The sequence below is a fragment of the Osmerus mordax genome, chromosome 17 (assembly GCF_038355195.1).
Source record: "Osmerus mordax isolate fOsmMor3 chromosome 17, fOsmMor3.pri, whole genome shotgun sequence".
NCBI classification, from domain to species: domain Eukaryota; kingdom Metazoa; phylum Chordata; class Actinopteri; order Osmeriformes; family Osmeridae; genus Osmerus; species Osmerus mordax.
The window spans coordinates 433754-461092 of record NC_090066.1 but is presented as its reverse complement, the minus strand read 5'-3'; the positions used below and the strand labels follow the sequence as shown (position 1 = coordinate 461092).

At 47.6% G+C, this 27339-nt stretch overlaps 2 protein-coding genes across 3 annotated transcripts; both read left to right on the top strand.

The window, feature by feature from the left end:
* The first annotated feature begins 445 nt into the window (after nt 1–445).
* Nucleotides 446–7375, top strand: btg1 (B-cell translocation gene 1, anti-proliferative). 2 transcript variants are annotated; one of them, XR_010878792.1, is made up of 3 exons: nt 446–862; nt 3405–6085; nt 6155–7375. XR_010878792.1 is itself a non-coding variant. In XM_067254103.1 (2 exons), the coding sequence occupies exons 1-2, from the start codon at nt 718–720 to the stop codon at nt 3803–3805; spliced, it is 546 nt and encodes a 181-aa protein (XP_067110204.1). In that variant the 5' UTR covers nt 446–717; the 3' UTR covers nt 3806–7375. The 2 variants fall into 2 exon arrangements, 1 of the variants encoding a protein (XP_067110204.1); XM_067254103.1 differs by having other exon boundaries at nt 3405–7375.
* A 16803-nt stretch (nt 7376–24178) lies between these two features.
* wu:fc23c09 lies at nt 24179–26987 on the top strand. Its single transcript, XM_067254703.1, has 2 exons — nt 24179–25066; nt 25307–26987. Exons 1-2 carry the CDS (start codon nt 24612–24614, stop codon nt 26403–26405), a joined length of 1554 nt encoding a protein of 517 aa, XP_067110804.1. The 5' UTR covers nt 24179–24611; the 3' UTR covers nt 26406–26987.
* The last annotated feature ends 352 nt before the right edge of the window (nt 26988–27339 follow it).

Below are 27339 nucleotides of genomic sequence, written 5' to 3'. Positions count from 1 at the left end.
GGCTTTCACCATGTGTCAAAATCTTTATTTGATTGTTGATAAATAAACATAGTCTATGATCAACAGCAATAGTATTTCGCACAGGACGATCTATGCTACTCTGACACGATTGCGTAATCTTAACCAGCCATTGTTTGTTCTGTTTAGGGAGAGAATATGATATCATAGGAGAGGTGTTGTTTTCACTGTGCGCAGCGCGGGGGGTGAATGTTCCGCCTCTCTTTCCCCCCTCTCTCTCTCCCTCTCCAGTCTCTCTCTATGTCGCTCTCTCTGTCACGTGGTCTGGTTATTTTCAGAGCGGTGACGCAGTCGGTCCGCTCCTCCTACGGGCTCGTCAGGGTGTCGCGCGGACCGGATTGGAGAGTCTTTGTTGCTGGTGCTGCTTCTGTCGCGTTCGTGCGACGGTGGGGGCGGTATATAACTGTCTTCTTCCCCCACTTGCGTTCACTCTGGCGGAGGAAAGTGTCCCGGGAGGGTCCCGTGCCTTGGCAGCAATACATCGCTCTATTTACCAACAACAAACGTCGCTACACTGTACCGTCCTGGCACACATCCTCTTTAAATCTTCACTACCTCGAAAAATAAATGCTCGGCAAAGGCGCCAGAGAAATCAAACACGTGAAAAACAAGGATCATTACCCCACCCGGGACAGAAAAACGAAATATCGGAGACATACGTAAAAAAGCGAACGGGACGTTGTCGCTGTTGCCTTCTCAATGCATACCCTTTGTGCTCGAGGAACGATGAAGCCAGAGATTAGCGCGGCTGTCACATTTCTGTCCAGATTTTTGCGGATTAAAGGACACGTAAACGATCGACAGCTTCAAACATTCAGCCAAAGTTTACAGGATATTCTGTCAGGTAAGAGATACAGATACACATAGTTGTGCTTGATCGAATACTTCGACGATTTTTATTTTTTGGGCTCATTCAAAACAATGTGTAAGTATTGTAGCACTTGTAGTAAAACTTATGAACGTTGTTTCAGTCTCTAAACAAATGACTTTAGATCGCTTTCTTTGTTCTTAAAGTAACAACAGCGGGACTAAGGCTCACAACACAGTCCATACAGCAGAAGGACAAAAATAGACCACCATATGCCCGATTAATCAAATTAAGCTTTGACCTTCGACAAAACATTCAATAGGCTAAGTATCAGTCTGTATCAAACTACTGCTTTGAGTGAATGAATCGTTATAACGGCATAATAACGTGTCACAAGGCTGGTTTTATTTGTTCAGATGAGGAAGTGCGCTTTTCTACGGCACCGTTTGAGTCTCCGCAAGAATGGGCAAAACAGTCCCCAGACTCCACTACGTCATGTATTGGGTGAAAACGACGGACGACAAATTAATGTTGTCCAATATAGCGCACAAACCCTTTTTGGTATACACAGACAATGATGCTGTTATGTGTCACTAAACTTACAAAATCGCCTTTGTAATAGCCTACACGTGTTATTACCAACGCGTAGAATAGGCTACAACCCGTTTCTTAGCCAGTTTTACCGCATAACTTTATTTTACATAAATAAACGACACAATTACGCAACTCTAGTTGGACTGGATTTAACACACAACATTGCCAAATTAAACGGACACTATTTTAATTCCCAAGTTCAATTAGTTCCTCATGGTGAAAAACAGTTTATCACCGCCGAACATTTATACATTATAAATATCTGTCTAAACATTTAAGAGTTCGTGTTTTGAAAAAGATTTCCGAGGCTAAGTGCATCATTCCTAAGCGGGATCACTCCAGCCTGTCGCTAAGCACGTAAAACACCAGATGACCTATTTTCTGATTTGGCGGGTTTGGACTTGTTTTAAACATTAAATCAGTCGAATAGCCTATAACCTATACCAGTCAGAATGGTAACAAACATATATTACAAATTGTGATTTTCTACATTCCCATCCCACATTATTTAACTTCCTGCTGTTGTATCATTTAAGAATATCTTAGAAATATGATCTGAATCCTTTCCGTTTCTGTTGGTGTGTCCTGCAGTAGAGAACGGGGCTTGGGAACTGCCTCTGTCTGAGTGTTTGTAAACAGCCGAGATCCAGGCAGCCTTGAATCAAAATGGCGGCCATCAGAGAGTGTATGGGGGCGCCTGGGAGAGGATATCAGGGGGAGGGGGGAGCAACATAATCTAATCACAAGAAGTAGTGGAGGGGTTTGTGAAGAGGCGCCCTCCTGTTTGGGCTGGGTGAGGAACAACAACCTGGGAGGTTGACCCTGAGGGTGTGTGTGGGGGGTAACTAGGTCACCCCCCCCCTACTGTCCTCACCATGGTAACCATACCCAGAAACCAAGAGAGACACAGAGAGATAGGAACAGATTAAGAGATGGGGGGAAACCAAGAGGGAGGTAGAGGGAGATTGAGAGAGAACCAGAGAGAGACAAAGGCAGAGAGATGGGAGAGACAGAGAGAGGCTGTCTGAGACATAACAAACAGCCCCAGATGAAACAGGAAGCGGGTGTAGCAGACAGATACTGCCCCTCCTCTGGTCAAGACTCCTATCCAACTTGGACGGGTCACCGTGGAAACCACACCACCCACACTGCTCAACAAGATTATGATTATTATCATCATGTAGCTGTAACACTAACAAACCACACACAGCCAGTCTGTCTCTCACGTCCTCGTCTTAAATACCCCCCCCTCCTCTCCCCCCCCCTTCCCCCCCCACCCTCACCACCCTCCACCCCTGTTCTGTGGCTCCATGTTCTCCACTAAAGATGGGGGGGGGGGTGCAGTGAGTGAGGTGGGTTGCGCAACATGGCAGGCCTGTTAGTCACGTACACCCAGAAGAAAACCGCTTCGTTGACCTGGCCAGGGCATTTTGGGATGGCTAGCCCAGTAGGACATGTGGAACGCTGCCATGGAAACAACAGAATGCAGGAGTGGTATCATGGGATAGGGCAGTAGAGCCACAGTGTGTGTAAGAGGGTAACTGTGAATATAATGTTGTTTAAGTCTGACCATGTAGTGTAGAGAACAGCTGTGATGAAGCTCCTACAGCACCCAGACTCGCTCATATCACCCTGCTCCTGATGTTCCAGTTAGAAGGCCAGCTGTCGTGCTGATAGGGCTGTTGATAAAGCTATCAGTGTTTAAAGATAACAAGGGATTGAACCTTGTGTTTCCGACACACAGTACCACCCTCCCAGACAGTGAATTAGTTATCAGTTATCGATTACTTTCTGTTTGTACATTTTTCAGGGCTGTTGTATGGTTTCAAAAGATTTGCAGGTTTATCTTGCATCTACCTCTCTCTCCAGAACAGTACCACCTCTCTCTCTCTCTCTCTCTCTCTCTCTCTCTAGAACAGTACCACCTCTAACCTCTCTCTCTCTCTCTCTCTCTCTCTCTCTCTCTCTCTCTCTCTCTCTCTAGAACAGTACAAGCACCACTGGTTCCCGGACCGGCCCTGTAAGGGCTCTGGCTACCGCTGCATCCGCATTAACCACAAGATGGACCCGTTGGTGGGGCAAGCGGGCCAGCGCATCGGCCTGTCCATCCAACAGCTATACCTGCTGCTGCCCAGCGAGCTCACGCTCTGGGTGGACCCCTTCGAGGTGTCCTACCGCATCGGGGAGGACGGCTCCATCTGCGTTCTGTACGAGTCCCAGCCCGGGGGGCCCCTGGGGGGGCCCGGCCCCACGGGGGGCACCATGGCCTCTGGGTCGGCGGGGGGCCTGGGGGGGGCTGTGATGGACATCAGCTGTAAGGAGGAGCTGAGGCTGAGCAGGGCCAGTCCATCTAAAGCCTACAGCATGATGACCGTGTCCAGCTAGAGGCCTCTCTCACACACACACACGCAACACACACATACATACATACACACACCACACACACACACCCTCACAGAGGCTGGTGGTTCAGGGTCGCGCTGTGATTGGTCTGTCGGGTGGACAGTCATCTGTTGCCAGTCAGCCTTTTTAAATATTGAAAATTGATTTAACAAAAAAAAAAGAAGAAATTTTAGATGAAAGAAAAAAACCTGAAACAAGAGAGAAAAAAAGCAGAGGGTGAAGTTTGTCGTCCAGGTGATGGAAGTCTGTCATCCAGGTGATGGAAGTCTGTCGTCCGGGTGATGGAAAACCTCGTAGGTTTGATATTTTTTTTTACACATTTTTGGGTTTCTTCCCCTCCTGTCACCGTGGTGACCGGATCATCGTTCTCAGGAGACGGCCCTGGATTGGTTCAGCTACATCTACCAATCAAAAACAACCCCGGACACTTTCTGTAAAGAAGAAACCGTGTGATTGGCTCCCAGGGTGAAGGTTTTCTTTGTTGTTGCTTTGTAACACTGAGGTTCCATGTTGACTTTGCACTTTTCCTACGTGGACTCCTTTACCTTCACCAGAACGCTCTTTAGGGTTAGGGTCTTTAGGGTTAGGGTTAAGGTTAGGCTCTTTTCACTGTCAAGGAATCTGTCAGGAATCACTGATCCGTTGAATTTCATCCATGAGAATTAAGTGTGGTAAAATAAATGCCATTTCCTTTTGTCCGGGGGTGTACGTCCTGTCTGGGGAGGAAGTTGAGATCCAGACAGCGAGTGTTGCCAGGGTCCAGGGGGAACACCCATTGAGAGCTCATTCTGACAGGAACCTGTTTTGGACCACAGGGTGTGTCTGGACCTCAGCTCTCCTGGGGGAAGGTTCTTGAATGTTGTTGAACTCCACAATCAAGTCCAATATCGTCCCCCATCACCCCTTTGCACTTATTATCCTGCATCACCAAAATAGAGTGTAGTGTAGAATGGGGGGGCCCTGTCCCCCTCCAACCCCCCCTGTTCTGTGCTCCTGTCAGAGATGACGATGAATGCACTTTGACACTGAGCCTATGGGATGTGTACCTTTGTGTGAATCTCCTGCATTCCATCCACCACAATGTCATCTTTCCCACCTGCTGACCAGGCTTCACGTTAGCTTCCACAGTACGGTATCTGTCTGGTCTGAGGCTGAAGCCCCTTCACACTGTTCTAGTCTGAAGCATTTCAGAGCTGTTCTGGTAGGAGTGTGTTCTGTTAGCTCTTCAGGTTCTGCTGGGGGTCAGAGACTGTGTATCCCTGGCGGATGTGAGGGAGGGTGGTAGGGGGGTGAGGGAGGGTTATGGGAGTATAACTAAAGGTTTGGGGTTAGTCTAAAGCTCTGAATTTTCAGCCATCACATCAACCTGACCAAACCTTGTTAGCCCCTCCTTGTTAAACTCTGTGTTCCACCAGCCATGAATTGTGTCTAGTCCTAATGAGAAGACAGAGGGTCACATTCCGTCTCCTGTCCTTCCCAGCGTGGTGTGGGGGATCATCTCATCTAACCCTCAGACACCCAGGTAGGGAGGCAGGTTCTAGGAAGGTCTAACCCCACTCAGAGGGCTCTCAGTCCAGCCAAGCAACTTTAGAAGTTCCACCTCCATCCCAAATCTGGTGTCTCAACCAGCCAGCAAACCATCCAGATAGCCAACTAGCCAGACAGCCAGCTAGCCAGGCAGCCAGCTAGCCAACCAGCCAGACGTCCAGCTAGCCAACCAGCCAGCTAACCATGCAGCCAGCTAGCCAGCCAGCGAACCCCCCTTTAGTCGCACGGAGACCAAATGTGACATATCATGTTCCACCCCCCAGGGAGTGTGGGGGGGCGCGGTGGGCGCGGGGGGCCAGGGACGGACACCTCGTCCAGGGCAGCTACAGTCCCTCGGGCCCCCCTCCAAGCTAAGACCGACCCCTGACCTCAGCCCCCAGCCCCCCCCCCCCTCCCTCGGCGGGCGGAGCCAAGCCAGCACACACACTTAGCGCTCCGTACGCACTAGGGGTGGGAAAATCAGAGACCAGACAACAGGGGTCAAAGGTCCTGAATCAGGAAGTGAGGGCATGCAGAATCTTTCCTTCCTGTGATGTCATCCTTGGTCCCACTTCAGTTGAGGTCGGAGATGGAGTGCTGAATAACGTTTACAAGGCTCTGATAGGACGAGGGACCTGTCCGTCAGCCCGCACACACACACCACACAGGGAATAGGGTGAGCGGTGTGTGTTGAGTGGTGTGTGGGTGAGACCCAGATGGACAGGGTTGAGGCAGGTGGGCAGACAGGGCTGAGGCAGATGGCCAGACAGGGTTGAGGCAGATGGGCAGACAGGGTTGAGGCAGATGGGCAGACAGGGTTGAGGCAGGTGGGCAGACAGGGTTGGCTGGCAGGAAAGAGCTGGACCAGATTTATAAACAGATTTTATTCTGCTTGACTTCATAGCTTTCATGTGCTAAGTGACAGTTAAATCGGTCCCTGGGGGGTGTTTGGGTACGCCAGTGTCCCCCCACTGCCCCTAAACCAGTTTTCAAAACTACAAATGGAAACTTAACCTGTACTTTTGAACCATCATCTCACATGTAAACACACAGTCCCAGGGTCTTTAAATCCACAATAACAATCTAATAATCTAACGATAATCTCTAAACTGTCATCCACTCAGCATTTTGCGCACATAAGTTTCATTTGAGAGAGGGGTTTGAGTAATAAAAAAAGAAAAAAAAAGAAAATTAGCACATAAAATGCACTAAATATGAGACATTATTTGACATTTATTTGAGACAGAAGTTTTCCCGGAATGCCAGGAACCCCCCAGTCTGCTGCGGGGTCCCCCACAGCCCCCACAGCCCCCCAGTCTGCTGCGGGGGTCCCCCCCAGCCCCCCAGTCTGCTGCGGGGGTCCCCCACAGCCCCCCAGTCTGCTGCGGGGGTCCCCCACAGCCCCCCAGTCTGCTGCGGGGGTCCCCCCCAGCCCCCCAGCCTGCTGCGGGGCCTTTTAGGGAGGGGAAGGACTTAGTTGTTGTCGTCAGTCTGGTCTTTGATGGATTATTGCCACTTTCACATCTGCAGTGTTTGCCGTATTGTAGAATGTGTAACTGTACAACGCACCTGGTAGAACACAAAACATGACACATGGGAAGTGCCAATAATTGCTATTTTGAAGTTATAGATTTGTTCCTTTTGTATTTCATCTTTTACCACAGGTAACTTCGTAAATAAAGCCATTTGTGATGAGATTGTTGGCAAGGACCAAAGTTGTTTTGGTGAAAAAAATATCAGTTTCCATGATCTGTACTTATAGACTTATCCTTAGTTTTCTTTCTGTCTTATTTACTTACAAAATGAAAAACAGAAAAAAAATAATCTGCGCTTACCCAAGATGAGCTGTGATCTCCTGTCAGTGCATCTGTCTTGTGTTTCCTTACCTTGGGTTTGTCACGATGAACTGCTGTAAATTTGTACAGTTCATGTAAATTGATTGTGCGGAAGTTGTACAGATTTCTATATTTTGGAAGAAAAGTTTTTTTTTCTCTGTAATAAAAGATTTCCTATCTTGGCAACGTACCTCTGCTGATCTTGGTCTTTCTGTGCTGCTTGTTAACCACAGCATGTCTTCAGTCATTCTACCTGAGCCACAGCCGTGTGTGTGTGTGTGGGCACATGGTCTGGAGTTGTGTATCTTGTTTCTTAATGAGGCAGACAGGGTGGGCAACCCTGACAGCGCTGTCTCTCCTAGAAGAGGACAACAGGACAGGATTTCACAACAGGAGCTTTGCAGTCATCTGCATCATGTTCACCTTTAGAAAACACTCGAGCTATCAAATTATAATTTCATACATACGGCCATTTTTATAAGCAATGTCACTGAGGGCTTCACAAATGTCCTCAGATCAACACCTATAACCAACCTAGACCCTCAGATCAACACCTATAACCAACCTAGACCCTCAGATCAACACCTATAACCATCCTAGACCCTCAGATCAACACCTATAACCAACCTAGACCCTCAGATCAACACCTATAACCAACCTAGACCCTCAGATCAACACCTATAACCAACCTAGACCCTCAGATCAACACCTATAACCAACCTAGACCCTCAGACCTGCAGAGACGAATGGGAACACACATCTCCGAGATGAGGCTGAATAAACACTTTTCTTATCATGATTTAAGACTGGAGAGTTATTTTTGTGAAGGGTTCATAGTTCCAGTGTTCATGATCATGTGATCAGCTGGCACAACCAGGTACAGTTTATGAACCAGTTCTAGTTTTACAACTCCTGCAGTTTCAGAACCTGCTGTCCCTGTTCTGCTGTTGCAACACTTGTTGAACTATTATCATACTTGTCATCGTCAGCAAGTCTTGTAATACAACCCCCCCCCCCCCTGTGCCCACACACGCATACACACACACACACGCATACACACCCTCCCGTCTGATGAAACAGTCTAGTAATCTGCCCACAACTTCTCCCTTCCCCATAGCAACACATCAGGTTGGCTGGCTGATGTGTTACAGTACAGGGGAAGTACGTGTGTGTGAGAAAGAGAATGTGTGTGAGAGAGTGAGAGCATGTGTGTGTGTGTTAGAGAGAGAGAGACAGCATGTGTGTGAGTGTTAGAGAGAGAGAGAGAGAGAGAGAGAGAGACAGCATGTGTGTATGTCATTCAGCAGCTATTGACCAGGCATTCACATGACAGAGAATAAAGCGATGGAGGGAAGGAATGATGGCAGACAGGCAGAAAGGTAGACAAAGAGACAGTGAGGACTGCAGTGTGTGAGTGCAGCTGAGTTAAAGCCCCTGCTGCTTGTAAACACAGCATGGCTGTCAACTGACATCTGGACCACAAGCCCAACATGGTGACGGATTCTGAGAACACAGGAAGTGAGCATCAGCTGCTTCCTGTTATGGTTGTTTACATAATTTTCATGTGGGTGAAGGAGGGATGAGAGGTGTAGAAGAGAAGTGAAGCTGTTGGTAGGACAGAGGACACACAAGAGGAGATAATTTACAAGAGAAGTGAGATGAAAGAGAGAGAGGTGTGAGGATGGTGCAGAGAAAACAGCTGACAGGAAATGGTTCTTCTGTTTTGGTGAAAACATCTGCTGCAGAATATACAACTCGGCACACACACACACACTTATCAGGATTACTGCGCTGCCTTGACCCAGATACACCAGCCTGTTTACTGTGTCTGCTTATTATGGAATGGATCAGAAACCAGGAGACAGTTTCACATACGCCAGCCGAGTTACTGAGTCTGCTTATTATGGGATATATATCTGTAGTTCATTAACCAGGAGACTTGTACTCAGTAGTACCACAGAGACAAGAGAAGAGGAGGAGAGGAGGGAGAGAGAGGGGGGGAGGGAGGGAGAGAGAGAGAGGGGGGGAGGGAGGGGAGAGAGAGAGAGAGAGAGAGAGAGGGGGAGGGAGGGAGAGAGAGGGGGGGATGGAGAGAGGGGAGAGAGAGGGGGGGAGGGAGGGAGAGAGAGAGGGGGAGGAGGAAGAGGGAGGGGAGAGAGAGGGGGAAGGGAGGGAGGGGAGAGAGGGGGGGGGGGGAGGGAGAGAGAGGGGGGGAGGGAGGGAGAGAAAGGGGGGGGGGGGAGGACGAATGAAGTGATTGGTGGATAAAAAAACAGAAAATAAAAGGCTGGAACATGAGAAACCTGAAGACAGAGAGAGATTCACACACGCACACATACAGAGATCTAGAAAGGATGTGTGACCTAGCATGCAGGTGTGTGTAGCCAAGCACTAGCGTGTTGGCAGGCAAGTACTTGAGGCCAAAAAGTCATCCTCCCCCCCTCCCCTCCCCTCCCCCCGCTCCTCTCCCCTCCCCCCGCTCCTCTCCCCTCCCCTCCCCCCCTCCCCCCCTGGTGTTTGTGGGTGAATCCCTCTTCGTCTATGAAAGCCATCCCAGACCAAATGTTCTCTAATGCAGAAATTAAAAAGTTGTGTCTGTCAATATATAGTTATGACTGTCACTTGTCTGTCTTTATGGAAAACAATCGCTATGGTAACAGATCCGGTCATCGCTTCCTGTTGTAGAGCAGACTGCATCTGACTCACATCCTGTTGCTCCTGTCAATCACTCTGGGACAGTCCAGCTGTGTGTGTGTGTGTTGCTGTGTGTGTGTGTGTTTACCCAATCCAACAGGTGTGTCTAACATTATACCGCTTGGTGACACACACACATCCAGGTGTACCAGTCCACTCAGCCCTGGAGCAGAGCTGACATGTTCAGCTGTCAGGCCACAACCTGAGAACAAGTGTCAGAGTGTGTGTGTCAGAGTGTTTCACCATGACTTACTGCCACAGAAATAGCCAGCCATCGGGGGTGTGGGGTGGGGAGGGGGGTGGGTTTAGGGATGGACTCATATATGGATCTTGTTTTGACGTTGAAGGAATCTGAAACTCTGATTCTCAGTCACAAGTATGTTCCAGCATAAGGTTCTATTCTGGAAGGTTCTATTCTGCAGGTTGTTACTGTGGAACATCCAGAGGCTCACTGGGGTCTCGGATGTCACAACTGTCCCCTCTCTCTTTCTTTCTCTCTCTCTCTCCTTTTCTTTCCTCTCTCTTTCTCGTTCTCTCCTCTTCTTCTCTCCTTTCACACACACACAAAGTTACTCTTTGAACCCCTTCACCCTGACCAGCTATGGTTCTGTAACCATGGCGCTTGTTGAGGTACAGTGATTGCATCAGTCAGGGAACATCATGTTATCTCCCACGGTTACCAGGGCGACGGCCGAGAGCAGACTATGAAGAGTGGCCATGTTTCTGAACAGGGCTGACGGCTCCTGTTCAGGAGGGAGGAGGAGGGAGGAGGAGAGGGAGGAGGGAGGAGGAGAGGGGGATGAGGAGAGGGAGGGAGGAGGAGAGGGGGAGGAAGAGGGGGAGGGAGGAGGAGGGGGAGGGAGGCGGGAGGAGGAGAGGGGGAAGAGGGGAGGAGGAGAGGGGGAGGGAGGGAGAAGGAGAGGGGGAGGGAGGAGGAGAGGGAGGAGGGAGGAGGAGGAGGGGGAGGGAGGAGGGAGGAGGAGAGGGAGTAGGCGCAGGAGAGGGGGTTAGGGTGGAACTACTGATATTTGTGTCTCTCTCCAGCCAACAGCTACCGCATGTTCTTTCACCCTCGTTTCCATGGCAACCTCTCGAGCGGCCTCGCTGTTCTTTGTACAACCAGACACTGGTGACAACAGTGTGTTTAAGATGTTTGAGTGTAGTCTGTGGAAAGGCTGTGTGTAGTCTGTGGAAAGGCTGTGTGTGTGTGTAGTCTGTGGAAAGGCTGTGTGTGTGTGTAGTCTGTGGAAAGGCTATGTGTGTGTGGAGTCAGGTGGCTGAGCGGTGAGGGAATCGGGCTAGTAATCCGAAGGTTGCCTGTTCGATTCCCGGTCATGCAAACTGACGTTGTGTCCTTGGGCAAGGCACTTCACCCTACTTGCCTCGGGGGAATGTCCCTGTACTTACTGTAAGTCGCTCTGGATAAGAGCGTCTGCTAAATGACTAAATGTAAATGTAGTCTGTGGCATGTGTGTGTGTTGCTGCTCTTCAGTCCTCTGAGGGGCTGACCCACTTCTCCACTACAGAACTTTTTCTGTGCATGTTAGCATGCCCGTGTGAGAGTGTGTGAGGGGAGGGGCAGCAGATATGTCGTTTAAACAGTGTTTCTCCGGGCTACTGGACCATGCCTGCCTGTCACACACACACACATATGTAGAGAGACAGAGAGACAGAGAATAGGACAGTGTGGTTAATTCTGTTCCTCTCACAGTCGCTGAAACAGCAGAGCATAAGAGGCTATTTATCTCTGATGCCAGGATGATGGCGTGTCTCTTATCTGCTTCTATGTCTCTTCTGCCCGTCTGATGCCAGACTGACCTCTGATCCCAGACTGACCTCTGATCCCAGACTGACCTCTGATACCTGACTGACCTCTGATCCCTGACTGACCCCCCCCTCCCACACCCCCCCTTCCCCTCCCCTCCCCACCCACTCCCCTCCTCCAGTAGAAGTAGCCCTCTCTGTACTGAATAAATCACAAAATCAGTGAATCCTTTGATCTCTGCTTGCTGGAGAACCAGAATGTTAATTTTGCATGGCTGCATGCTGCTGCCATGGAAACCGAAAGGCCACTCGAAGGTCATCCCACTTCAAGGTAGAATGACACGAGTGGAACAGAGAGAGAGAGAGAGAGACTTGACTGGTCCCGCTCTCCACTAGCTCTCAAGCCGCTCAGCACAAGGCATGCTGGGATATGGTGTTTTATTCCTGCTAGATAGGACATGACCTGGAGGCCTGAGCTGTACAAACAAACTACTGTACCCAGCATAGACAGATGCATGTGCATGTGATATCTCATATCCAGAGAGAGGATAGAGAGAGAGAGGATAGAGAGAGTATATAGAGAGAGAGGATAGAGAGAGTATATATAGAGAGAGGATAGAGAGAGAGCATAGAGAGAGGATAGAGAGAGGATAGAGAGAGAGAGGATAGAGAGAGAGGATAGAGAGAGAGCATAGAGAGAAGATAGAGAGAGGATAGAGAGTGAGAGTGTTTGTTGAAGTGAAAAGGGAATGAGTCTCCAGAAGCCTGGTTCCATCACTAATGTATGTCTGTCTTCCCCTCCCCCCAGTCTGCCTTGCCACACACACACACACACACACACAGTCTCTGACCAGTTCATCGTTCTGTGGAGTGCGTGTTGCAGCTCTGTGTGTGTTCAAGAGTCAGTAAAGGGGATGATTAGAGGGGAGGGTTAGATTGTGTAGAGTGTGTTCACCAAGGGAAAACTACCTCCCCAACTTCCACCACACAAACACACACAGGGCCACTTGCCATGAAGACTCAAGTCAGACACCCAGCGCCCGCTAAAGCTTCTCAACACACACGTAGGGATGTCAGTGCGTGGCAGCTGTGTGTGTGTTTCTGTGTGTGTGTGTGTGTAGCAGCTGTGTGTCCTCCTCTCTCCTCCTGCCTCCAAACTAACATCTCAGACTCTGGAATGTTCCTTCTCCTCCAGAATTATGACACAGAACTTCTGCTGCTTCTAAATGCTTCTAAAGCTGCTGGCCCCAAGGGCAGGAGGAGATTTGTCAAGTCATTTTCCACAGTTGAATCCTCAGGACTGTTCAGACTGGAACAATAACAAGAACTGCCATCCGTTTATACATTGAGTATCTGATACCCCCTTTCCACCAAAGTGAACCTGGAGCTATTTTGGAGCTGGTGCTAGAGCCGGTTCGGAGCTGGTTCAAGAACGGAGCCTTCTAAGAACCGGTTTGCTTTTCCACGGGCTAGAGAGCCACCACAGAGCCACGTCATTACGTCACTGTATACGTCTCATCTTTCCCAGCAACGCTAGCGCGGCAGCACCAAACACAAAGCAGAGCCCGTCTAAAGGCTGTTTATCAATCCGAAGAACACGAGGTTGAGATGCGTGTTTTTTTGGCTATTGCGCAATACCCCCGACTCGCAGCAGTATGACAACACTGGCATTATCAGCGCAACATTTTATAAACTTTTGCTGTATAGTGCTTGTGTATTACATTTGTGTTAACCCTCGTGCTGCCTTCGGGTCACATGACCCAAAGGTTCATAACGAACCATCGTTGTGTTTACCCAATACTAAAAAAAATACTAAAAAATTTCTTTTAACATTCGCAATGTGGGGGTCTGAGACAGCCCAACGGTTAAAAGAAAATGCTTAACTTTGTTTTTGTATGCGGTAAAGTTGTCACAATACGACGGTGGGTCACAATGACTGATGGGTCAGAATGACCCGAAGATAACACAAGGGTTAAATATAGGCTCAATAGTTCCTAACATTTGTGTTTGTCATTTCACTCATTTGAAAGGATTATGATCAAATGCAGCAACTAGTGTCTGCACTGCACTGCGATGCTAGCTAGGTTATTGAAAAGTCGGAGCAAATTTACACATTTTCAGTTTAATCAATAAAATAAGCAGATTTTCAGCAACTACACTGCCCACTTCTTATTACATTTGAATTCAGATGCTGATTTACATGTACCATTTAGCTGAAATATGAATTGTAAAAACTTAGAGCAATGTCGGTCAAAGGATTCTGTTCGTCTTGTTGGTCACGGTAACCCCGCCCCTGACGCAAGCGGTTCTTACTTGGTTCCTACTTTAGCCCAGCTATGTTGTGGTGCTACTTAAGAACCACTTTCCCTAGTTTGGAGCTGGTTCTTAGGTTGCTGAAAGAGAAAGAACTGGTTCGAGATTAAGCACTGGCTCCGAACCAGCACCCAAAATGCGTTGGTGGAAAAGGGGTAACCCTAACCCTAACACTGGCACTGACCGCTGAGAGAGATTACATGTCAGAGAGAGAGACATAGACAGAGAGAGAGACATAGACAGAGAGAGAGAGAGAGACAACCCTAACCCTAACCCTTCTCCTACTCCTCCCCTTCCTCATGCTCCCTGGGGTGAGAGAGGATAACCCCGCCTACCACAGGGTGGGGTTATGAATCCCCTCCCACCAGAGAGGAATCTGGGCATGAACTGGCATGAACTGGCATGAACTGGCATGAACTGGCATGAACTGGCATGAACTGGCATGCATATAAACACCCCCGACCCCCCCCCCCCCCATTGAAATCAAAAGGCTGTTATGGTAAAACAGATTATGTTCTATACAGATAAAACAGCCTGGGGTCAAATTGACACCAAACATAATAGGAGGGTTACATAAACATGCCCTTACACGCTAAATGTCTGGTATTACATGCTATATTAATATTAACTTTTAGGGAGGAACACTTTTAGTTATGACGTTAAACTATACTTTGTGACGAAATATAGTTGTAGCAAATAGCAAATGTTCGTCTTTGAAACTACCTACAGATTTGAAAATTCCGTTGGCTAATTACAGGGCCTAACCTAAATAATGAAAATAAATAATAACTGAACTTGTAACAGTTTTGTTGCTAAGCACACTATTATGGTGAAATGTTATCTCGTGTTTGTTGAGTTAAAACCGAAATATTGTTGTTGCATAGCAAGCATCATAGCAAAAAGGCTAACGAACGTAAGTTAGCCCATACCCACCAATTAACATTAGCCCTTCATTCATGACATGGATACCGTAATAATCATACAGAGACATATTTGCATACCTTTATATTTTTCTCGTTTCTCCTCTTCTTCTTTTCTTTTTTTTCGAAATTGGGCACCTGATGGCTTACTTGACCTTTTCCTGTCCATCTTCTTTGGCACTCAACAGTCAACAGATTTCCCTTCCCCCAACACTGTCACTCACGACCAGAAGTCAAGACTAAACCAATTCACCTTGGTGACGACAATCGTTGTGTTACATATTTTTAATAGCCATTTCACACAATTAAAAAAAACAAAAATGTGCAGGAACTTTAGGCCTATATTTATAATATTATGAATGACATGTGCGTTATTTGGAAGAAAGTCGAGGTGCAACTGACTTTAGCCCACTAATTTAGAGTATTGCACTATACAGTGGACCCCCCTCCCACCCCCTCTTGTCCGTTCCATTTGGGAGACCCAGTCAGGTGAGCTGTCTGTCCCCCTCCCCTTTTTTCACACAGCTTCTGTACACGGCACCTTCTCAGCAAGCAGGGGTGCCTGCAGCTGCCTGAAGGGGGCGCCAATTTGCCAATTCCCCACACAGTGAAATGATAGAAAAGAGAAAACCGCTTCGCGGCACAGAGATTTTTATTTATTTATTTTATCTCTGATCACATCTTAATAAACTGAGGGTGCACACACACACACACACACACACACACACACACACACACACACAAACCACAACAGTTGTTTCTAGTAGGGCACTGAAGGGCATATGTTCAAAGGACCATTCATGAATATTCACCAGCTGGATTGAAATCTGAAGCTGGATATTGACATTGTGTCAGAAGATACAGTTCCTACAATCTAATTCAATGCAGAATATCAGTTAAATTCGGTTTTATTCATTTGTATTTTCAGTAACTTTTTGTTGTTGTTCGTTGTTGTGTTTCCAGGCAACATTAAAGACTGACGTTTCTTCCATAGTAGGACACAAGAAACACACACACACACACACACAGCAGGAAACTCAGACCTTTTATCTAAAATACCTCCATAATTAGAGTTTAGATCCGTAGCGCCAGGAGTCCAAGCTGTGTGGATTCTTAATCTGTGTTTGTTGTTCCAGAGCAGCAGGCTAGCAGACAGGGTAATCCCAGACAGATTACACTGGTGGTAGAGAAGCACCAGGCCACACACACACACAGACGGCCCAGACTGGAACCTGGTTCCTGGGGATGTGGACTAGAAGGGGAGGGTCTAGTCGGACCTCCCGACACATACTGCTGTTCTGTTTTCAGAAAACAAACACACAGATAATCTCTCACGGCTACACATGCAACCATTACAGCACACACACACACACACACACACAGACACACACACTCTCTCTCACCAACATCTCTCTCTCTCTAACCTAACATTGCACCATCCTCGCTTCATGCCAACTTCCCCCTCCCTCCCTCCCTCCCTCCCTCCCTCCCTCCCTCCCTCCCTCCCTCCCTCCCTCCCTCCCTCCCTCCCTCCCTCCCTCCCTCCCTCCCTCCCTCCCTCCCTCCCTCCCTCCCTCCCTCCCTCCCTCCCTCCCTCCCTCCCTCCCCTCTCTCTCTCTCTCTCTCTCACAGGCAGAGGAGGGAGGTCTCTCTCCCAGCAGCCTGTCCTGTTCCTACATCCACCTGACACCTCAGACATCCTCCCACCAACTCCTGACTAAACTCTTCCTGCTTCCATCTGTCCTCCTCTGTGAACCGCCCCAGTGATTGGTTGAAGGAGCAACAATGTTGGCCAATGAGAGAGCAGTTGTCAGGCAGTCTTGTTTGTTTTACCTCACACAGCTGTTCCATTGAACACAGTCACACACAAGCACGCACACACATGTAGAGTTTGAACTTCTTTTGGAGTCCAGGCTCTGTTGAAACTTGAACTTGATGATTTAATGAATAACCAGCTGACTGAGGAGAGGGAGGGAGAGAGAGGGAGAGTGTGTGTGTGGGAGGTAGAGAGAGGGAGAGTGTGTGTGTGGGAGGGAGAGAGACGGAGAGTGTGTGTGTGGGAGGGAGAGAGAGGGAGAGTGTGTGTGTGGGAGGGAGAGAGAGGGAGAGTGTGTGTGTGGGAGGGAGAGAGAGGGAGAGTGTGTGTGTTGGAGGGAGAGAGAGGGAGAGTGTGTGTGTGGGAGGGAGAGAGAGGGAGAGTGTGTGTGTGGGAGGGAAAGAGAGGGAGAGTGTGTGTGTGTATCCATGTGCATGCGTGTCTAATCCACAGAGAAAGATCCATTAAAGAGATCAACCCCTCCCCCCCCCCTCTGGATACAGAAAACAGACAAACTCATCGACTCATGAAACATCCCTCAAAGAGAGAGAGGGAGACAAAGAGGGAGAGAGAGGGAGCGTGAGGAGAGAGGGAGGGAGAGAGTGGGAGACAGAGAGGGAGAGAGAGAGGGAAACAGAGAGGGAGAGAGAGAGGGAGGGAGCGTGAGAAGGAGAGAGGGAGGGAGAGAGAGACATGCATACAGACAGACTTAATGTGTCTTCTCCAGTCATAAGTTCTGACCCTGCTATGCTCAGCATGTACCTGTGTGTGTGTGTGTGTTTCAGTTTAAGCAAACTGAACCAGGACATCCTATCTCCTCTTTCAATACTGGGTTAGAACCAGCTGTGATTGTGACATCAGGGTCCTGACACCTGCAGGATGAGTTCACTAGAGGAATCACCAGGTTCATCCCCACACACAACCTCAATAGCGTGCACACACACACACACACACACACACACACACACACACACACACTCTCATACACCCTCACACACACACACACACACACACTCATACATCCTCACACACCCTCACACACACACACACACACTCTCATACACCCTCACACACTGGTCCTCCCTCCCTCACCTGCTTAGCCTCACCTCATCTGCCAGCTGTGGAGGGGTCTCTCTGACAACCACGATAATAAATGGTTTCCCTGACAACCATGCTGATAAATGGTTTCCCTGACAACCATGCTGCTAAATGACTCCTCTTCCTGCCTCCAGGAGGGACCTGTGTGTGTGTGTTGCTTGCTTTCTACAGGTACACTCTTGCACTTTTGAGGTTCATGTTGTTTAATTGTAACTTGTTTAACTACATGCTCTTATGGTTCTTGCCTTTGGCATTTATTAGTTTTTTCACAAAGTATGCTTCATGTTTTGGCTACCCGCAATGTTTGGGGCTATCTCGTTGTTATGATCAGTGATCTATACACTTTTGTAAAGCTCTCTCTTGGAAGTCGCTTTGGATAAAAGCGTCTGCTAAATGAATAAATGTAAATGTGTGTTTGTGTGTGTGTGTGTCAGAGCAGATGCACAGCATGCATGCGTACTGTATGTTCACAATCACACATTTGTGTATTTTTGTATCTAGTCAGGTGGCTGAGCGGTTAAAGAATCGGGCTAGTAATCAGAAGGTTGCTGGTTCGATCCCCGGCTCTGCCAATGACGTTGTGTCCTTGGGCAAGGCACTTCACCCTACTTGCCTCGGGGGAATGTCCCTGTACTTACTGTAAATCGCTCTGGATAAGAGCGTCTACTAAATGTAAATCTATGTATCTATTTACAGTATGTGTATGTATATCCATCTATTAATTAAATACCCCCCCCCCCCTCGTTATTTAAGAGGAGCTGGGCTTGATGTGTCTTTTTCTGGTTGTTATGTAACATTATGGCCTGTTTTCATGGCAACCATGGAACGGGCTTCTGAGTCTCCATCGCCCCCCTGTGGCTGTGGCTGGAACTGTATGTTGATTTATAATGACATGCTGTGCCTCAGTGATTTACTAATAATAATACCCAACAAATACATTTAAAAGAAATTCTACCTGTGATTATTTGCCACTGGAGATACTCCTAGCAGATTGCTAATATCAATCTCATATCAACCTTCAATCTCTAAACGTATTAAAATGGTGAAATAAAATATTTAATGAATGAACTACGATGACAGTGAGACAAAGCATGAGCCAGAAACACTCCCAGAAACACCAAGAAACACACCCAGAAATACTCGACACACACACACACTCTCTCTCAAGACAAACACACACACTCTCAAGACCCAGTGGAGAGAACACACACACCTCCATGATCATAATGCTGAGGTTTAAAAAGAATACGCACTATTTGTATGTTGCTTTTTACATGGTATCTTGTACATGGTATCTTGTACATTTGTATTTTTTGTAATATTTGTATTTTTGTATTTTTATATTGTAATTTACGGCAACTTATATTTTATTTTATTGTATATTTAATTATATTCTAATCCCACTTAGTACTGCTAGTTTATGTACCCTTAGTATAGTTAGTCCACATATAACATTTTTAGGTATATGTATATTGTATGCACCTTCCTGCCAAAGCAAATTCCTTGTCTGTGCAAACTTTCATGGCGAATAAATCCCATTCTGATTCTGATTCTTTGTACTAAAACGTCTACTGAATGTTTCATAACCTCTGATCCACTCTGGAGGCCGACGGCCTCTTTAATAAATAATGAAGAAGTCCGCCTCCACCCAGACCAAGCCAGGAGCCGCATGTTCAGAGGGGTCAAATGTCACGGAGGTTTAACAAAGTTGTCATGTCCGATTCGCCACTAGCATGCTATCACCCCTGAACACTGCTCTGTACTCTGACCCCAGCTCTGTACACCTCTCCCTCTCATCCCACGCTCCCCAGATCCTCCCCATAGATTCCAGAGAGGTGGAGGGGGGTGAGGGAGGGAGAGGGGGATGGAGGGTGGGTGAGAGAATGCAGTCGCAGGTATGAGTGTTTGGAGAGCTCCCCCCCAGGTCATCCCCCGTCCTGGAGCCTGGGTGTGAAGCTTCCTCATTCAGAAGACTGTCTCTTAAATAGGTCATTAAAGTCACCAAACCCAGTCAAGTGTGTGTGTCTGGCAGGCTTGTGTCTCTGTGTGTGTGTGTGTCTGGCAGGCTTGTGTCTCTGTGTGTGTGTGTCTGGCAGGCTTGTATCTGTGTGTGTGGGGGGGGTTCCCCTCTCCCACAGAAGCGCTGCTCCAGCAGCTTTCAGACTGTGTGTGAAGGGCTGGTCAGATGTCATACTGTGCATGAGACAGTTAACCAGGTAAGACACGCTAACTCATAAATCTGAAACGAGAAACGATTGACACTAGGAAGTGTAGCTTCCAGTCACAACCTGGACTGAGAGCACAGCCTTCTGCTGCCATGTTATTATCTATTCCGTTCCAATGATCAGCCATTTTTGAAAATGTATTCAATATATTTTGATGTTATGACTATTTTTATGTGCAGGAATCCAGCCTCTGTTGGCTCTCAGTGTTGGTGTTCATGTTCTCTCTGCTTAACGCTGTATTTGTTGTGTTCAGATATAAAATGAATGCAGTTGTTGTGCTGCTGTGTGTGCTGCTGCTTCCTGGACACACTCACCTCCTCCTAACCACCAGTAAGTCAAGTCAACTTTTCATTTTAAATCTTTAAAAAACTTGTTTGAATAAATGTTTACTTTTACTAGTATTATGACAGAAAAGATAATAATTATAATTGTTATTAAATGGTATAGCGGAAATACTGCATGTAATGTTTTATGTGACACACATTTGAAAACATAATAACTACTAACAAAGACTGTAATACACGTTAAAAAGTAAACACTTATACGGCAATGATTTTGGTAAAAATTTATATTTTTTACTGTGCATTTTAACATCTGAAACAATCTACTGTAGAGCTACCCAGAGGAGAGGAGGCAAACCCAGGAAGTGAGACGGAAAAGCCAGGAAGGGAGATGACGAAACCAGGAAGTGAGATGACGAAACCAGGAAGTGAGACGGAAAAGCCAGGAAGGGAGATGACAAAACCAAAAAGTGAGATGACGAAACCAGGAAGTGAGATGGAAAAGGCAGAGAGGAGACCTGAGAAGTTTAGAGAGACGCCCCCAGCTGGGGAAAAGGAGGTCCGGCAGGAGCGTGCTAATGACAGCAGGAGAGAAGGAGAGAGAGGAGCTGAGGAGGGCCTGACACCAGATACCTTCTACCCTGAAAAAAGGATAAGAGATGGTGGGAGGAGAAAGGGGAAGGAGGAACCAAAGGGAGAGGAAGGATTCACTCCAGAGACAGACCCTGAGGAGAGGAGGAGGGAGGAGGAGAGAGATCTCACCAGTACAGAAGAGGAGAGGATGAAGGAGGAGGGGAGGATGGAAGATAGTAACATAGATGAGAAGACAGAGGAGAGCCTACGTGTTGCAGATGGGAAGACAGACCCTGAGATTGACACAAAGGTGAAGGAGAATAAAGGAGCAGAGAAAGGGATAGAGGAGGAGGGGAAACTGGTGGCAGGTCTACATACGAAAGAAGGGGAGGAGAAAGAGAAGCAGTCAGTGAGCCAGGAGGAACACAAGACTGTGGAGAACTTGGAAGAACATGCCTCGGAGACCAAAGAAGACAAGGTTTTCACTGTTCCACATCCAGCTGCCACTACTACGCCATCACTTCCAGAGAACCTGCCTCCTACACTGGTTCATCAATATGTCAATCAAACCCATGCCCCTCCCACCGGCCCGCCCCCTGTGCCCAACCATGACATCACTCCTTGCCCCACGACGGAGCATTTCCCTCCCCTGGTCACGCCCAGACCACCTTCCCAGGATTCCTCCTCCTCCACCCACAGCACCCCAGACTCCGACTCCACTCCCCACACACACGCTCCAGATCTGGCTGTCAATCACACTCCAGACCCCTCCCCGAAAAAGGAGAAAACCGTCTCATTGGTTGACAACGAGTTCAGGGAGGTTCTGAGCGTGACTGACAGGCCCCAACTGGAGGTCAAAGTTGGGCCAATGGGCAAAGTATCCATCAACGCAACACCAACAGCCCCACTGAAGGGCCTTGTAACCAAGGAAACTAAAACCATGCTCAAACTAAAGGAGATAAACCCTAAGTCTAAGATGACAAACGTCACGACCAAACAACTTAAATCTACAACAAAATCAAAGATTAAAATGAAAAACCCTGCTGGAGCACAGGTGATGGGAACCACAATCAAGGAACCACAAACTCCCTGGGAAAAGCTTGCATTCAAAGCAAAGGTGACAAATTCCACAGCAGGAAATGTTAAACCTACACCCTCGCTAACAGCGCCAGAGTTTCCATCCACTGCATCACAGACAGGACCTACAGCTAAAGCAGACCCTAACCCTACTAACCCTAACCCTACAGCTAAAGCAGACCCTAACCCTACAGCTAAAGCAGAGCTACCAAAGCCTTCACCTAAAGCAGTGGTTATGAAGCCTTCACCTAAAGCAGTGGTTATGAAGCCTTCACCTAAAACAGTGGTTATGAAGCCTTCACCTAAAACAGTGGTTATGAAGCCTACTGCTAAAACAGTTGTTATGAAGCCTACAGTTAAAACAGTGGTTATGAAGCCTACAGTTAAAATAGTGGTTATGAAGCCTACAGTTAAAACAGTGGTTATGAAGCCTACAGTTAAAACAGTGGTTACGAAGCCTACAGCTAAAACAGTGGTTATGAAGCCTACAGTTAAAGCAGTGGTTATGAAGCCTTCACCTAAAACAGTGGTTATGAAGCCTACTGCTAAAACAGTTGTTATGAAGCCTACAGTTAAAACAGTGGTTATGAAGCCTACAGTTAAAATAGTGGTTATGAAGCCTACAGTTAAAACAGTGGTTATGAAGCCTACTGCTAAAACAGTGGTTATGAAGCCTACTGCTAAAACAGTTGTTATGAAGCCTACAGTTAAAACAGTGGTTATGAAGCCTACAGTTAAAATAGTGGTTATGAAGCCTACAGTTAAAACAGTGGTTATGAAGCCTACTGCTAAAACAGTGGTTATGAAGCCTACAGTTAAAACAGTGGTTACGAAGCCTACAGCTAAAACAGTGGTTATGAAGCCTTCACCTAAAACAGTGGTTATGAACCCTACAGCTAAAACAGTGGTTATGAAGCCTACAGCTAAAACAGTGGTTATGAAGCCTACAGTTAAAACAGTGGTTATGAAGCCTACAGTTAAAACAGTGGTTATGAAGCCTACTGCTAAAACAGTTGTTATGAAGCCTACAGTTAAAGCAGTGGTTATGAAGCCTACAGCTAAAACAGTGGTTACGAACCCTACAGCTAAAACAGTGGTTAAGAAGCCTACAGCTAAAACAGTGGTTAAGAAGCCTAGAGAAAGTAGAAAGAAAGTAGAGCTCCCAAAGCTAAATCTCAAACCATTACAGCTTAAGCCTAAACCATCACAGACACAGTCTACATCAGCACAGACACAGTCTACACCTTCACCTACACCATCACAGACACGGTCTACACCATCACAGACACGGTCTACGCCATCACAGACACAGTCTACGCCATCACAGACACGGTCTACACCATCACAGACACGGTCTAGGCCACCACAGACACAGTCTACGCCATCACAGACACGGTCTACGCCATCACAGACACAGTCTACGCCATCACAGACACAGTCTACACCATCACAGACACAGTCTACACCTACACTATCACAGATACAGTCTACACCATCACAGACACAGTCTACACCTACACCATCACAGACACAGTCTATATCTTCACCTACACTATCACAGACACAGTCTACACCAGCACAGACACAGTCTACACCTTCACCTACACTATCACAGACACAGTCTACAACTACACCATCACAGACACGGTCTACGCCATCACAGACACAGTCTACACCTACACTATCACAGATACAGTCTACACCATCACAGACACAGTCTATATCTTCACCTACACTATCACAGACACAGTCTACACCAGCACAGACACAGTCTACACCTTCACCTACACCATCACAGACACAGTCTACACCATCACAGACACGGTCTACACCATCACAGACACAGTCTACACCTACACCATCACAGACACAGTCTACACCATCACCATCACAGACACCGTCTACACCATCACTATCACAGACACAGTCTACACAATCACAGACACAGTCTACACCTACACCATCACAGACACAGTCTACACCATCACCATCACAGACACAGTCTACACCATCACCATCACAGACACAGTCTACACCTACACCATCACAGACACAGTCTACACCATCACCATCACAGACACAGTCTACATCAGCACAGACACAGTCTACACCTTCACCTACACTATCACAGACACAGTCTACACCTACACCATTACAAACACGATCTACACCATCACAGACACAGTCTACACCATCACAGACACGGTCTACACGATCACAGACACAGTCTACACCATCACAGACACAGCCTACACCTACACCAAAACTCACAAAACCAAAGCTTGCACCAAAACAGGTAAAGCCAAAAAAGACACAATCCACACCTAAACCTACACCTAAACCACAACCTACACCTAAACCACAACAGTTCCAGACCACACCTAAACCACAACAGTTCCAGACCACACCTAAACCACAACCTACACCGAAACCACAACCTACCACTAAACCACAACCTACACCTAAACTACAACCTACCACTAAACCACAACCTACACCTAAACCACTACAGTTCCAGACCACACCTAAACCACAACCTACCAATAAACCACAAACTACACATAAACTACAACCTACACCTAAACTACAACCTACCACTAAACCACAACTTACACCTAAACAGTTACAGACTACATCTAAACCCAACCTGACTGCTAATGCCACAATGCTTAAGTTTAAACTCAAATCTCTTCAGACAAAACGTACATCAAAACCCCTACCATTACCTATACCAAAACCCCAGCTCACACAACCAACAGCGCATGCCCCCTTGCTAAAGCATAAACTAAAATCATCACAGCCAAAGTCTACACCCAAACCCCCACAACCAAAGTCTACACCCAAACCCCAGCTCACACAACCAACAGCCACGGCAACAACAGCCACGGCAACAAGTCCAGCCCCTCCACCCAAGCCGAAGCAACCTGCAGCAAGAGGCAAGAATAAGAAAAACCAGCAACATAAGAAAGTTAAAAACAATAAAAGCAAAGCTGTGAAAAAGGTCAATAAAAGTAAACAGATGAAAGAGGAAGTGAAAGAACAAGAGATCACATCAGCACCAAGAGCACTGCTGTACTTCCACGATAACTACTGCCCCCCAGAGTGTGCCTGTTATGGACGGTAAGTATAGCTAACCTGCCAGCATCAGACTAGCTATGCAGGCTTGCTATGTAGGCTAGCTATGCAATGCTCACGCATGATCAATTAGAAAATTGTATCTGGAAATCTCACACTAAGTTGTACTGCGATACTACATTATGCTGTGCTAGGCTAGCCTATGCTAGGCTAAGTTAGACCAGGCCATGTTCATTGTCATTGCAGTGTATGGTACATGTCCCTGTGCTGTGCCCTGTGTTCCAGAGTGGTCCAGTGTTCAGACAAAGGCATGGACAAGGTCCCGTATGGAATTCCTTACAATTCCCGCTACATCCTGCTGATGCACAACCGCATCGACAGCATCCAGCTGGACCTGCTCAGAGACTACCTGTCCATGGAGTTCCTTGTCCTGAGCAGCAACCAGCTGACGGATGGCTCCGTGGAGGGGGCCTTCGAGGGGATCCGCGCCCTGAAGCGCCTCTACCTTGACCGGAACCTCCTGGCCAACGTCCCAACCGACCTGCCACCGTCCCTGGAGGAGCTCAGACTCGACGCCAACCTCTTGACCGGGATGTCGGAGGCTGCCTGGGAGAGGTGCCCCGGCCTGCTGGTCCTCAGCCTCAGCAACAACAGCCTGGGGAGCGGGATGGACTCCCTGCCCGCCGGGGTGCTCTCTCCTCTGGGAAGCTTGCGCACCCTCAACCTGGACCACAACCAGCTCACCTCAGTACCGCTGGGGCTCCCTCTGTCTGTCAAGGAGATGTACCTGCGAGGGAACCTCATCCAGCAGTTCCCTGGAGAGGCGTTCACCGGGAGCGCAGGACTGGTGGTTCTAGACCTCAGCCTCAACCTTCTGACCAATAAGGGGCTACACAGGAGCTCCCTCCTCAACACCACCCACCTGGAGAGCCTCAACCTAGAGGGCAACCGGCTCAAAAAGGTTCCTCGCCACCTCCCCGCCTCCATCAAAACCCTCAACCTGGAGGGCAACCTCATCAGCTCCATCAGCAAGGCTGCCTTCCTCGGCCTGCCCAGCCTGGAGCACCTCGGTCTGGCCAGGAACCGCATCTCCAGGGTCGCCCCCGGAGCCTTCCGGATGCTTCCGCTGCTGCATCAGCTAGACATGTGTCACAACGCCCTGCAGCAGGTCCCGCGCCAGCTCCCCCCGGGGCTACACTCTGCCGGCCTCACGCACAACCGCATCCGCTCCGTGCCGCGCGACGCCTTCTGCTGGGGCGCGCCTGAGCCGGCCCTCAGCGGCCTGGTCCACGTGCGGCTGGAGCACAACCTCATCAACCTGGCGGAGCTGGACGCACGCGCCTTCAGGTGCCTCCGTGGATTCCAGGTGGTGCATTTCTACTGAGAAGTTTCCTGATCCAGGATTCAGTCAGACATGCCCCCCTTTTCTTTACAAGCACAGTCCTTTTCTTTACAAGCACAGTCACAGAGGGCGTGGAGGATTCCCTCGGATTAGCTAAACCCTCAAAAAACACAGACAAAAAAAAACTCTCAGACAGAAAATTGAAGAAACGAGGAAGGAATTCAGCGAGGGATCGTCTTTTCCAGCACAGACAATGTTTCAGATGAATGTTGTAGTATTCTCAAATGAAAGAATTGTGTTCAGTAATATGTATTTAAACCATAAAAATGTGAACAAGTAAACATGAAGGGAACAGTTTTTGACAAAAGATCAAAGCAGAACTTGCTAGGGATGGGGGGGAAATTTGATACAGTGATGTATCGCAATGCTATTTTTGGCAATTCAAACATCGATTCTCAAATCCCATTTTCTTTTTATTTCTTTTTCTTTTGTTTAGTGTCCATTTCCATATGGAGTGTTAAAAAGCTATATTATTCAGTAGTTGTTACAGTACAAGTGTTAAATGTCACACTGTTACACAGATTAATAATAGTCCATTCACTGAGTTGTGCTGCTTTAGGCTAAATATGGATAACATTCAAATTGAACTTCCAGTAATAAAATGTGGAAAGCTTTAAATGAAATGATTAATGTGGTTTGTTATAGTATTCAATGTATTGGGGAAATATTGTATTTGAAAGGAAAACTGTTTATCATAGTCTATTGATATAAAAACAAAAAAATAATCACAATAAAAATCACAACACAGAAATAATTGCAAAGATTGTGAGAATTGCAATGTGACGTATCGGCATGCAAGTATTGCAATAATATCTTATTGTGAGGTCCCTTGCAATTCCCAGCCCAGCCCCCTGTGTTTGTGTCGGAACAGGAAGTGTTTGTGTTTGTGTCGGAACAGGAAGTGGCAGTGTTTGTG

What these genes read in the sequence shown, in the direction of transcription:
- wu:fc23c09 (XM_067254703.1), top strand. Translation starts at nt 24,612, where the DNA reads ATGCTTAAGTTTAAACTCAAATCTCTTCAGACAAAACGTACATCAAAA. An exon ending in GAGTGTGCCTGTTATGGACG is followed by an intron (nt 25,067 to 25,306) that starts GTAAGTATAGCT and finishes CCTGTGTTCCAG; the next exon opens with AGTGGTCCAGTGTTCAGACA.
- btg1 (XM_067254103.1), top strand. Translation starts at nt 718, where the DNA reads ATGCATACCCTTTGTGCTCGAGGAACGATGAAGCCAGAGATTAGCGCG. An exon ending in TTTACAGGATATTCTGTCAG is followed by an intron (nt 863 to 3,404) that starts GTAAGAGATACA and finishes CTCTCTCTCTAG; the next exon opens with AACAGTACAAGCACCACTGG.